The sequence below is a fragment of the Dendronephthya gigantea genome, unplaced genomic scaffold, assembly GCF_004324835.1.
Source record: "Dendronephthya gigantea isolate DGI-Jeju-01 unplaced genomic scaffold, DenGig_1.0 000015F, whole genome shotgun sequence".
Lineage (NCBI taxonomy): Eukaryota > Metazoa > Cnidaria > Anthozoa > Malacalcyonacea > Nephtheidae > Dendronephthya > Dendronephthya gigantea.
The window spans coordinates 1,352,254-1,365,495 of NW_021163025.1; the positions used below are offsets into that span (position 1 = coordinate 1,352,254).

At 37.2% G+C, this 13,242-nt stretch overlaps 3 protein-coding genes across 5 annotated transcripts; 1 reads left to right on the plus strand and 2 right to left on the minus strand.

Annotated features, from left to right (window-relative positions):
• Positions 1–17: 17 nt before the first annotated feature.
• Positions 18–1,902, minus strand: LOC114520057 (BTB/POZ domain-containing protein 6-B-like). Its single transcript, XM_028540259.1, has one exon. The coding sequence runs from the start codon at positions 1,875–1,877 to the stop codon at positions 504–506; it is 1,374 nt and encodes a 457-aa protein (XP_028396060.1). The 5' UTR covers positions 1,878–1,902; the 3' UTR covers positions 18–503.
• Positions 1,903–2,812: 910 nt separating this feature from the next.
• Positions 2,813–6,366, minus strand: LOC114520070. The gene is made up of 2 exons (XM_028540275.1): positions 6,327–6,366; positions 2,813–4,032 (listed from the first exon to the last, which is right to left on the minus strand). Exons 1-2 carry the CDS (start codon positions 6,327–6,329, stop codon positions 3,229–3,231), a joined length of 807 nt encoding a protein of 268 aa, XP_028396076.1. The 5' UTR covers positions 6,330–6,366; the 3' UTR covers positions 2,813–3,228.
• Positions 6,367–6,527: 161 nt separating this feature from the next.
• LOC114520123 lies at positions 6,528–12,615 on the plus strand. 3 transcript variants are annotated; one of them, XM_028540341.1, is made up of 6 exons: positions 6,528–7,009; positions 7,849–9,570; positions 9,876–10,059; positions 10,197–10,520; positions 10,858–11,330; positions 11,511–12,615. In XM_028540341.1, the coding sequence occupies exons 1-5, from the start codon at positions 6,575–6,577 to the stop codon at positions 10,875–10,877; spliced, it is 2,685 nt and encodes an 894-aa protein (XP_028396142.1). In that variant the 5' UTR covers positions 6,528–6,574; the 3' UTR covers positions 10,878–11,330; positions 11,511–12,615. The 3 variants fall into 3 exon arrangements, with proteins under 3 accessions (XP_028396142.1, XP_028396143.1, XP_028396141.1); XM_028540342.1 differs by having other exon boundaries at positions 6,528–7,275; positions 10,197–11,330; XM_028540340.1 differs by having other exon boundaries at positions 10,197–11,330.
• Positions 12,616–13,242: the final 627 nt, after the last annotated feature.

A 13,242-nucleotide genomic window follows, 5' to 3' on the forward strand; every position in this document is an offset into this window, starting at 1 on the left:
TTAATAATGCAAAGTCCAAGCATTTGTTTTGTTGGAAACGACATTTAGAAAAGATTTGTAGACCGTAAAATCTAAAATCCTGACCGCTTAACCAATGTCTAGGAATGTATGTGCTATATTCCTTAGATGCGAGAGCTGGTACCTGGTTCATGATGGGCTGCTTTCTATTTCTTTCTGGAAATGCGAGTTGTCTTATAATTATGATCGTAGCTGATTTCACAAATCTGGTTCTCATCCGGAACTAGGCTTTGTAATTAAATCATATCAGCGATTTATTTTCTATATTTGTCAAATCACAAGATGGATTTCATAAAGTTATCATTGAATTTCATTGATAATCATTAAAATACCATCAATATTATTGATTAGTATTGGTACTGTCCCCGACTTTGGTATTCAAATATGTAAAATCACCCCAACTAAACAACTTAAAAATAATTCCTGTCTTTTATAGAACAGAAGATATTTTGAGGCGACTATTGGGGTGCCATTTATCCCTCACCCTACAGCTCTGAAAGGTAGATTTTGTGAAATTGGCCACGTTCTTGGCCTGTACCATTTGGACTACAACCAGGAGGTGCATCCTTGAAAGTTATGACAATGTCATCGACTGCCACTTGAGATTTTCCTTGCTCGCCATATGAAGACGTTGGCCCTTTTATTGTCGCAACTATTGTGAACTCTTCTTTTGCCAGTAGAGATATTGCTTGGGACAACATGACGTCATAACCCCAAATTTTTTCGTCATTCTGTTCCGAAGTGTAGGTCCCTGTAATATTCTCGTTTTTGATCGTGAACTTGACTTCGTATTGCCCCCCACCAGAGTTACCAAACAAGCGAACACCGTGAAATAGGACTGCTTTGTTGACAGACAGGGTAAGAGCATCGGATTTATTCCCGTTGTAGCCCCAAGAACCTGATGCATTGTCAAATCTGCATAAACCGACTATACGTACCTGTTTCACCTCGTGCTGTTTCACCTCGCGCTCGGGCCATTTGAAATCGGATACATCTAATCCGTTGAATTTATGGAAAATTGAAAGACGTTCTTTCTCTGTCAGTATCTCGGATGTGGAAACATATTCTGCAAAATCGTGTTCTGACATATCCAGGAAACGAATTTCGTATCGAATATCCCCCAAGATTCTTTTTCTTGCTGTTTTGTCTTCTTTGGTGTTTATACCCTGTCTTGCACATTCGCTGTCGACCCATTTTAAAACTGCTTTGAACAATTGCACTTCAGCTATCTCGAACTTCCTTTTTTCTAACAAAGTTTTCAGTGTTCGGGTTCTGATATTACAGAACGCTTCCGAGGTTATGCATTCCTGAGTCTTCGTCTCAATAATATTCCAACACTTCGCTTCTAGCTCGTTTTGCTCGAATTTTACTGCCTGTTCCAGCACAGCAAAAACATTATCAGGCTCAATGTTCTCCTCCAAGACCTTGCTACATTTCTTAGCCAAAGACGAGATGAAATATTTCTTTGCCAAATACATGATTCCTATCGCGTTTCCAGCGGTAACTTCACAATCTTCGACGTACAAGAAACGCAAAAACTCTTCGAAGCTTTTTTCTTCTGTGTCGTTGATGCGAATTGGCGATTCTTTTTCGGCTACATGACCATAAAACATAGAAAAAAACACGGCACTGCTTGTGGCAAGAACATATTTGTGTGCATGAAATACGCGATGACCTGACTCGCCACAAACGAAAGATACGTCGCTCATCAATTCGTTATCAAACATATACTCGTTTCTTTCTATCACCGTTGTCTTACTGGATTGCCAATCCTCGTGGTATTTTAAAGCCATGGTTTGGAATAGTATTCTCGCAAAGAATTGAATATTCGTGAAAAGGCAGATGGAGTATTTTTGCATAAAACGCGGAAGTGCTATAAACAGAAGCTAGAGTTAAAACGAAACTATAGAGCCCATTGTCACTCGATGGGGCCACAAGGGACGACGATACTCCATGTTACAGAGGTATTTTGATGGTTCAAACTTCAAAACATGTCGTTACACAGTGTGCTTCAGTTATATGTTACTCAGTCTCTGGTGCTTAATCTGCGTGCCCTATTGGAGTTTACATCACCAAAATCTCGTTGCGACTATAAAAAATTCATCAGAAAAAGTTTCATCTTTTTAGATTTAATTCTAAGCTTTCTTGTTAGCCCAAACAACTTTTACCTTTGCACTTTTCTTATTGCCTTTCTTGTTTCAAACGTTCAAACTAAATACTCTGGGCGTGGTTTTAATACTTTGGGCGTGGTCTTTAACCACCTCACCTTCATGCGAATATTTTACAACACTTTTACATGAAGTACCGCAAAAATAGAAAAATGTATCAAAATGAATGATATTTACAAACTTTTATGATTTCGTTGGATTCTTACGTGGTCTCCCCACTCGCCTTCGGCTTGGCTGATAACGCTTACCTCGACCTTGATAACTCTGCATATCACAAAAACCTCATCCAATAATTGTTTATAATTTACAATGTTGAAAAGTTGGTCACAATGCTCACATGTCAGCCTAATTATTTAGCATCCAGCATTCCTAATGGATAAGGGGTAGCAAAGTTGTATTCTATAAAGTTCCTGTATTCTGTGACTCAGTTGGGTTTAATTATAGAAGTTGGTGAGTTGGTTGTAATCATGATCATGACACTTCCCAATCCCGATTTGTTTGCCACCCCCTTGAGAAAACCTGTCATATCCTGTATGTAGGTGTGTCAAAACCTATCAGAAATTGCAGACTAACATTTTTGCAACTGCTTTTTCTTGGAAACTTTTCTTTCACTTATGAATCATTACAAAGCACATGGTTTGTTGACTATATCATGCGTATTGAGCCGTACAAACAAAAGTTTACTACTTGCCTTAACATTTCGTATTAATCATTACATACATATAAAGGCCTGTGACTATTTGACGGGCAGCCGGTCACATCCCAAAATGTACTAAATGACCGGAGGGGAAAAAGTAGCCCGGAGGGGATTCGATCGAACCCGCGTGCAAGAACGCGGCAGGCGCATGCTAGCGTTTAATTCTTGAGCCACGGCACCTGCAAATCGGTACTGAAAATCAACCGTAAACAAAACATTCTTTAATATTCTTGACAGCTTTAGGTAACATAGCCTTGAAGAATTACGCCGGTTATTATGTTAAAATCGAATCTAAACTTAAGTAAAAAAGCACAAGATAAACGTTTTTAACCAAAAAAATGGCTTTTAGTTTTTAAACAAATCTAGTGCAATGTTCAACGTTGCAAACGAGGCTATCATCCACAAATGTTTTTTCCATTGCTTGTATCCCTTATCCGAAAAAATGTTATCTTTCTGTAGTATTGCTGTAGCAATTCGAAAGATCGCAACTATTAGGCATTGCCTTTGCGGCTCCTCGTATTCAGTTTGAAGTTCGTGTTTTCCTGTAGCTGATCCAGCGCGTGAATCACTCACGTATGTACACACGATTTTCTTTGCTGTCTCGTCGAGAGCGTCGCAAAGCTCCACACATTTGAGCCTTTCTCCATTTTCTTTCAAAAGAACACCTTTGACGTCGTCGCATTTAAACCCCAGCAACCCTTTTTTATGTAACCATGTAAACAATTTCATTTGGGAATTATCTTTTGTCTGGCTGAGATGGGTTATGTAACTTTGCGCGCTTTCTTCTACACTTGTCAGCCCTTCGTCCAAACCTTGCTCTTTAACTTTTAATGGACTCGGGGCTCCCTGGCCGTCGGAAGTTGGAGCGGGTATTACACCAAGCTCTTTCCAGAGTTCAGCAGAACGTCGACCTTTATGCATATTTCCATCCTTGTTTATGGAATAAGACAGCTTCCATATCACATCATTTTTACAATCTTCGATTATCTTTTTAACCTCCTCTGTAATTTGTAATTCAGCGAATACACTGCTTGTGTGGCTGTTTATCAGCTCCTTTGTCTCTTCTGGACTAAGACCACTTTTACTCATGGACGTAGAATATTGTGGTTCATGTGATTGCTGATTGGCCATGATACGTAAATCTTTCTTCTATTATAAAATAAGATCTTTCAAGCACAAGAAGTGAGTAGAGCAGACGGTTCGAATTTCTGGAATTTCAGAATATAAACAGAAGCAGGGCTCTCACATCACAATAAAATTGATGAATTCCTCGAAAATTTCTAAGAATTTCCCGAGATTTCCGAAGAATTCCTTGGACACAAATAACGTAGTAACACAACCGGGGCCGTTCGTATAAAAACGTAGTTAACTTTTAACTATAGTTAGTGACGGAATTGACCAATCAGAGTCATTTATTTCTGAGATAACTACGATTTAACTACGCAAAATGGGCATGTTGTAAAACCTGGACTGGACTCATTTGTAAAACCTGGACTGGACTCATTTGTAAAACCTGGACTGGACTCATTTGTAAAACCTGGACTGGACTCATTTGTAAAACCTGGACTGGACTCATTTGTAAAACCTGGACTTCATCCTATATAGAAATATAGTAACACAATGATTTGAAAAAATAGCTGATGCAATAGAAAATTAAATTTAATAGGACAACACGCAGTAAACTGTGTCACACAGTTTTTCTATACAATTATATATTCTATAGCTATACTGCTATAATATCAACAATTTTTATATTTGTATTTTATAATATTTTATACTTTATAATGATACTTTGGCAAGTCAATAATTAATGTTTTTTCTATATGCGCCCACTATTAATTTATATCTCTTCTATAATTTTACCATTAAAAAGACATCTAAAAGTCAATTCAACTAGTATTAGCTCTTTTAGAGTCCATTTATGCTAGTGTATGAGTGTGATATAGAGTAATTTTTACAGTGCATGATTATATTTATAATTTCTCTCCACCATGCACAAAAATTGTAAAATGTGATACAAAGTAAAATAGGCTTTATTAGAAATACACAGGGTGTAATTGTGCATATATAGGGCTAAATAGAGATAATTGAATAAGGTAGGACATCACAAAAACAAAAATAAACTAAACTACAACTGATTCTGTCAATTTTTAATTATGAGCCATCCATATATAATAAGGTGACAGAACATATGTTACATATCTGAAAAGCCAACTAAAACATTCCTTAACTAAAAGATTTATCATCTTAATTTCAAATGGTGATGAAATATTAGACTGAACAATTAACTCAACAAGTGCATATAGTATATACAAGTCAATTAATGTTGTTTCTATGCATGCACCCACTATCTATAAAAACAAACTAAACTACAACTGGTTCTATCAATTTTTGTGAGCCAGATATTAAGGTACGGAAGCCCAGATGCTACAACGATTTTTTTTTTTTGGTTTTGCATTTTCGAACTTTTACTTTACATTTTCGAACTTTACTATTTCCGTATATTAAGGTGACAGAACATATGGTACATAACTGAAAAGCCAACTAAGGGCCTGTTAGCCCTGTTTATATATATGTTCCCGTCTAGCTGGGACGGGATGTTTTAAGATGATAAATGTTTTAGTTAAGGAATGTTTTAGTTGGCTTTTCAGATATGTAACATATGTTCTGTCACCTTATTATATATGGATGGCTCATAATTAAAAATTGACAGAATCAGTTGTAGTTTAGTTTATTTTTGTTTTTGTGATGTCCTACCTTATTCAATTATCTCTATTTAGCCCTATATATATGCACAATTACACCCTGTGTATTTCTAATAAAGCCTATTTTACTTTGTATCACATTTTACAATTTTTGTGCATGCATGGTGGAGAGAAATTATAAATATAATCATGCACTGTAAAAATTACTCTATATCACACTCATACACTAGCATAAATGGACTCAATACTAGTTGAATTGACTTTTAGATGTCTTTTTAATGGTAAAATTATAGAAGAGATATAAATTAATAGTGGGTGCATATAGAAACAACATTAATTATTGACTTGCAGAAGTATCATTATAAAGTATAAAATATTATAAAACACAAATATAAAAATTGTTGATATTATAGCAGTATAGCCATAGAATATATAATTGCATAGAAAAACTGTGTGACACAGTTTACTGTGTGTTGTCCTATTAAATTTAATTTTCTACTGAATCAGCTATTTTTTCAAATCATTGTGTTACTATATTTGTATATCCACCTTTATATCTAGCTTACATACAAAACCAGCAACATTATAGGCCGTGGACTGATGGCCTAAAATCTTTCAACGCCGCTGCCCCCATCGTGAAACTAAACAATTTTCGCACAAACATACTTGTTATGGTGTCAAAATCACAAATTAACTTGGCCCCAATGGAAAAAGTTGCACAATGATGAAATATTTTACCATTAAACTTCGGCAATAATCTTGCTCACGATGTTCGAAAACGCCATTTTGTTTGTACGCGGAAAAAGGTCTAGGTACGAAATTCAGCGGCCTGCGCGTGGGCTACGTGAGGAGTTCGCCCGATTTCACGATTCACGTGATTATTACTAAGAAATTGATTGGCTAATATGCATTTTAGTAAATAAAACATGGCGACTGAAATAGAAAGGCCAAGTTATGTAAATGAACTTCATTTCGAGTCATGTTTTATGCATTTTGGAGATATTTGTGAAACGTTATTCCCTATAACGAAAGCGAGATTGGAGAAATTCATTGCTTGTCGAAAAAGATGGGTCAATTTAAAATGTGAACAGGCTGATATATGTCGTATTTCTTACGAGCATTTCTCAGATGAAAAGATATTGGATTATTTAAAAGAAAGGGACTTTGAACTGGACTGGTCTTATCACAAAACTTGTTACAAACGTTTATGTGACGAAGAGAAGATTCGCAGAGCAGAAACCAAGGCAAACTTATGTTGTAACGTGGAAAACCCGCAAACGATCAACACTAATATTGATAATAAGAGGAGGTCAACAAGGCTGGCTGAAGAATCTCCGAGAAATAGGTCCAGGAATGACCATGTATTGCCTGAACGATGTATCATATGCCAAAGAGAGAGTCCATGGTTCAAAATGGACAAGGTAAAACCTTTTTGTTCTGGCCTTTCAAATTCTAATAGGCCATATATTCTATTTAATATATGCCCCCTCCCCCTATTGTCGAGGGTATGGTCATGCAATGTGGGGGGGGGGAGTGCTCATCTTAAATTATCCTAAAGGTGTGAAGTTAGTTCGTTCCTAAAGGGTAGTTTGAGAGATTTTTTAAAGAAATGGCAAGAATTAGGTGTTTTAGTGACATATCCAAGAGGGAAAAGTGATATCCCAAAAGGAGTAACATATCTTAGCAGGTAATCTCTACAAATTGCATCCAAAGGGTTTCCAATTCTTTATATCGTAAGGGACCCCCTCAATAGGAGGGGGGGGGTGTCTGTATTAAACGGAACGGCCATCTATAGTTCAATCCCTACGCATATGCTACATAATAAAATGTCATACAACTCATTATTGACATGTAGATGTGTTTAGTATGTCACTTGTGTGTAGGGATTGAACTATAGTGGGCCATTCCATTTAATATAGGGATCGAACTATAGAGGGTAATTCCATTTACGTAATAAGGGCCATTCCATTTTTATTTTATGAGCGCTATATCAATTGTAAAATTATTATTATAATATAGAGGGTTTGTTCCTAGTTGAGGGTATTAATGTGTGAAACCAATGGTTTCCTAGTGCCTGCACACTGCGATAAACTCTATTATTTAATATGGTCAAATTGCAAACCGACTTCTTGACATCTTTTGCAAGCATTTTGCTGATTATAAGCTAGGTGGGCCCTAAGTACATTTATTAAGCAAACATACATCACACGAATTTTACCAATCTTCTAAATTAAGTTGTATTATTCGCTTATGTTATTAGAAGTCTTGTAAACGAAAGAGAGTTCCTTTGATGTTATGTGAAACCGAGAATGGAGGACTTTTACGGGAAGCTGCTGAACGGAAACAAGATGAACGAATCCTAGTGGATATAAGAGGACGTGACTGTTGTGCCATAGAAGTAAGATACCATAAAAATTGCTATGTGAACTATACAAATTTTCTGGTACACGAGAAAAATGCACCTGAAGATCAGGAATCAAAGAATTTATATCAAAAAGGCTATCAAACATTTTGTGTAGAAGTTGTGGAAAACAACCTTATTGCGAAGAAACAAATCAAATATATGACAGAACTGTTTAACCAATTTGTGCGTATAGTTGAGAAGGAAGAAGGACTTGATGCATCAAACTACAGGAGATTCAGGCTTAAAAATAGGCTGACTAAATCTTACCCTCAACTTGTGTTTCTCAAACCTAATGTGAGAACAAAAAGTGAAATGGTTTATGTTGAAAATCTGACATCAGAAGACATAGTGGATGAACATATGACCTTAAAGGAGATGGAAGATGTAGAAGATATGGATTACGAAGACTATGGAAAAACAAGTGAAGCCAATTCGAATGAGCTCCCTGTGTTATTCAATGCTGCAATGATTTTACGCAATGCATTGCAGAATGAACCTGGGCTTGTTACCACCTGGCCGCCATTGGCATCTGATCTCACCATGGAAAATTCAAAGAATGTTGTACCAGTTCATCTCTTCAACTTTCTGGCATGGATAACTGCATCTTCCAATGATGCACAGCTTGACAAACATATAGATGTTGTCGAGAATGGAAGACTTAATAAACTTATGTCTATTGCTCAAGACATAGTGCATGTGACATCAGATGGAAGGAAGCTTACACCTAAGACTATTTCACTTGCCATGTCATTGAGGCAGCTGACTGGTTCTTCCTCCATGCTGAATCTCGTAAATGCTTTAGGTCACTGTATGTCTCATAAATTTGTGCTAAGGCATGAGACAGCTTTAGCTCAGCTGAGTATCTCAGACACAGGTACTGTGCCTCCTGGATTTTCAAAGAAAGTGTCTGCGACCCTCGCATGGGATAATGATGACTTTTGCGAAGAGACAAGGTCAGGGAAAGGCACCACACATGTTACTGGAGGCATTATTCTACAGAGATCTGATGACACCAATGATCAAACTGTTGTTGGAGAAAGGAGAGATCTACCAAGGTTAGGATCCTTACCAGTTATCTCTGATGAATCTGAACCGTATATCCTTGGTCGAAGAGTCACAGTTGATCTTCGAGAAGCCATCACAAGCATACCACTTGCCAAGGAAAGTTACATGTCAATTCAAAATGACAAAAGAAAACAAGACTTGGCATTCATTATTTCCAGGACTGTAGACGCTTTTCAACCACTAATCCCAAACTGGACTGGATTCAACACCCTGCTCGAATCTGAACACATTCCATGCTGCACAAAGATTGGTTACCTGCCTATTATAAATTCTTCTCCAACAGAACTATCCACAATTAATACCATTCTAAAGAGAAGTCAAGAAATAGCAGACAAGTTAGAACTGAATTATATATGTCTTGTATTTGATGAAGCTATTTATGCTAAGATACAGCAGTTAAGATGGAAGGAGCCAATCTATTACAATAGATTCATTGTTCGTCTTGGTGAATTTCATATGGCTATGTCATTCTGTGGTGCCATCTCTAAATTGTTTAAAGATGCAGGATTAAAGGTAAATAATACCAGGCATCCTTCATTGATAAGGAAAACCTTTAACAATTGACTATGTGCTTGAAATTTTTATTAGGTGATAATGTAACGAAACGTAACTGTTTCTTCATAATGAAAATTGAGGGGGAAAAACTCTCACTCCCTGTCCACCATTTTGTTTATTACCTATTTTTTTCTATCAAATAGCGTAGCCAATCAGAAGACAGGATTTTCAATAGTACTCGAATACGTTTCTACTAAATACTATTCGTAGCTGTTGTTCAGATATTGCATGTATGTGTACTGATCCAATTTAACTTTCTTTAGGACCTAATTGTGGAGTCAGACCTTGTAGCCATTGGATCAGTAACTGGTGTGCTCACCGGGAAGCATTATAATCGGAGTGTGCGATCACACAAAGTTATCTATGAAGCATTAATGCGACTGCTCTTCCAATCATTCATTGAAACTCAGTCACCAGGGGAACAGGAGAATATTCTGTCATTTGTTGGTAAGTTATCGAGGGAGGAAAATAAGGTACCATACATGTGCTGTACATATCCATCCGTAGTTTGCACTACATGGTGTCAAAAAAGCCATCTTGAGGGGATAATTTAAATACAGTGGATTTAATTTGTATCTTTACAGAATACATGGCTGAGTCTTACCCAAATGATGAATTTTACGACTGTGTTATGTCTCCTGAGCTTGAAGAACTCTCAAAGTCCCTGGAAAATTTTACTAGATCAAAGTCTGCAATCAATCCCACATTTGCGTTTTGGTTAATGTATATCGAGATGGTCCAAATTCTGCTTCTGTTTATTCGCGCAACAAGGGAAAACAATTGGGAGTTGCACCTTTCTGCTGTCAGATCAATGCTTCCCTGGTTCTTTGTGGCTGATCGAATACATTATGCAAGATACGGGACAATGTACTGGCTGGAAATGTCTTGTTTGGAAAGCACTCATCCAGGTAAAGTGCAACTAATTGGTTGGCTGGATTTTGTAAACTTAATTTGAGTTTCAAATTTCAAACTATTTGCAAGTTGCATCAATTGCAAGTAACCAAGTTGCTTATTCAAGAACGGACGCGGTGTTCATGCATACAAAAAATATTTGAAAAAATATATTGAAAATAGCAAAAGTAATCGACGTTTCAAGCAAAGTAAGTTTGTCATGAATTAGTAGGACGACTTACATCTATATGCCATAATCATCAAGAAGGGTCATTACTTGAAACGTTGATTACTTTTGCAATTTTTCAGAGCTGGCATTTTATGGAGTAAAAAATCCTATGCTGTATTTTTCAGGATGGCATTTCATAGAGTAAAAATCCTATGCTGTATGATCATGGTCACATCTGTAATACATGATACTGTAAGCACAGTTATGAAAAATTATGATATGAAAAATTTATGCGAGCGATTGGGATCCATTGAGCTATTCTTCACACATGGGAAGCAATGCCATCGTTTTCGTGCTGGTGCAGATGGCCTGTTAGAAACAATTGACGTGCCAGAACTTTATAGCGACCACGAAGAAGCTGATACACGCATGTTGCTTCACGCAAAGCACGCTTCCCATGACTATGATAATGTTGTGATTAGAAGCCCGGATACAGACGTATTTGTTCTTGCAGTTAGCCACAAATGTTCTTTCGACGCATCATTGTACTTTGTGACCGGAACAGGTAACAGCAGCCGGATTATTGATATCAACAAAATTCAGGAAGAACTTGGGAGTGATCTTTCCTCGGCCCTCATTGGCTTCCATTCGTTTACAGGTACCGTACTAAGTAATTGTATGTACAATGAACTGTATGTGCATGTTAAGCAACTCTAGTCTTATTAGACACATTAATAATGAAATTGTTCCAATATTCATATCACCGCTAATGAAGGCACTACATAATATTGTCGAAAAGTTGGGTCAAGAGCTGCAATTTCTCTATATTCTTTTGTAGGTTGCGATAGTACAAGTGCCTTTTTTGGTAAGGGAAAATTAAAGCCATACAAATTGCTAGAAGAATCGTCTGAGTTCGTCGACACTTTTAACGTCGTCGGACAAGCGTTTTCTCACGAAAAAGAATTACTAGGAAGATGTGAGAAATTTGTTTGTCATCTGTATAACCAACCTAACACCACTGAAGTGAACAAGGCACGTTTACACCTTTTTCGTCTCAGGCATTTCAACGAAGAATCGATGCCATGCACAAAAGATGTGCTATTACAGCACCTAAGTCGTGCTAATTATCAAGCAGCAATATGGAGGAGAGCTTTACAGCCATTCATCATGGCACCGGACATTACTAACCATGGATGGGCTGTTGCGAATAATATGGTTTCCATCGTATGGATGGATTTACCTCCAGCACCGGACAGCATCTTGGAGAATGTACATTGCGGGTGCAAATCGGGATGCTCAAGCAATAGGTGCTCTTGTTTTAAAGAAAACCTTCGCTGCACGGGTCTGTGTCATTGTGAAGGATGCGCCAACCGTTCGGAATTAGCGGACGAAGACTCAGAGAATGAAGGTTACAATTACGATATGAATCATGAAGACGATAGCGAGAGCGATAATGATTATGGAGACAATTGAAAGAGGTGTAATGTCCATTCGCCGCTTTTGCAGTTTGTTTGCCTTTTGAATCATTAAAATGTATATAATTAATTGTTGCTCTCTCAATAAATATGGAGGAGAGACTCATTCTAGTAGATGCTCAAAACGAAATTTAGAGCAACAAGACCCAACATTGCAAATGGGCGTAACAGACTTTACATTACCAAAACACATAATTTTGTTCTGTTTTGTACAAAACATTGATGTCCACTCGCTTCGAAATATGATTAACTCCCACTCGGACGAGAATGAGCCTTCCATTGGTGCACAATTAGCAGGTCAAAAAAACTAACAATAGATAGGAAAATGCTGACTCATCATTTTTTTAAATATTTAGTCGGCGATAATTCAGTACTGAGTGATTGGACGAAATTGGTGTAATATACTTTATTAGTTCTTTTAACTAGCTCTATCTGATGGTGTTGTCAAAAATTGGAATTTCCAAGAAAATGAATTACTTAATTATATATGACGTCATCGCCAGTATACTGTTGATTTTGCCCTATTGTGCAAACTTTTCAAAAGGGGCCACCTTGATTGTTTGAATTTGTATGTTTCTCCGTGCTTTTATGAAAGAAATCGTTAGTTTCAAGATGGGGCAGCGAAATTCAATTTTGTGGCACATTTTAAGTCCCCAGTCCACGGCCTATTAAGGATTTTCTTGAATACGGAAGTAAATCCTTAAGATAGGGGGGTCCTAGGATAAAGTCCAGGTTTTACAAATGAGTCCAGTCCAGGTTTTACAAATGAGTCCAGTCCAGGTTTTACAAATGAGTCCAGTCCAGGTTTTACAAATGAGTCCAGTCCAGGTTTTACAAATGAGTCCAGTCCAGCTTTTACAAATGAGTCCAGTCCAGCTTTTACAAATGAGTCCAGTCCAGGTTTTACAAGTCCAGTCCAGGTTTTACAAGTCCAGTCCAGTCCAGGTTTTACAACATGCCCGCAAAATGTAGTTCAGAGGTTATACAATCGGACTGAAGTATAGCTATTGCGTTATTTACAACTTTTCAACTATTTACAAGAAAATACACTTTAATCCACTGGATTAAACACTTTAATCCTCGTGGTATTTTGAA

What these genes read in the sequence shown, in the direction of transcription:
- LOC114520057 (XM_028540259.1), bottom strand. Translation starts at nt 1,877, where the DNA reads ATGCAAAAATACTCCATCTGCCTTTTCACGAATATTCAATTCTTTGCG.
- LOC114520123 (XM_028540340.1), top strand. Translation starts at nt 6,575, where the DNA reads ATGCATTTTGGAGATATTTGTGAAACGTTATTCCCTATAACGAAAGCG. An exon ending in CATGGTTCAAAATGGACAAG is followed by an intron (nt 7,010 to 7,848) that starts GTAAAACCTTTT and finishes TTATGTTATTAG; the next exon opens with AAGTCTTGTAAACGAAAGAG. An exon ending in GAATATTCTGTCATTTGTTG is followed by an intron (nt 10,060 to 10,196) that starts GTAAGTTATCGA and finishes GTATCTTTACAG; the next exon opens with AATACATGGCTGAGTCTTAC.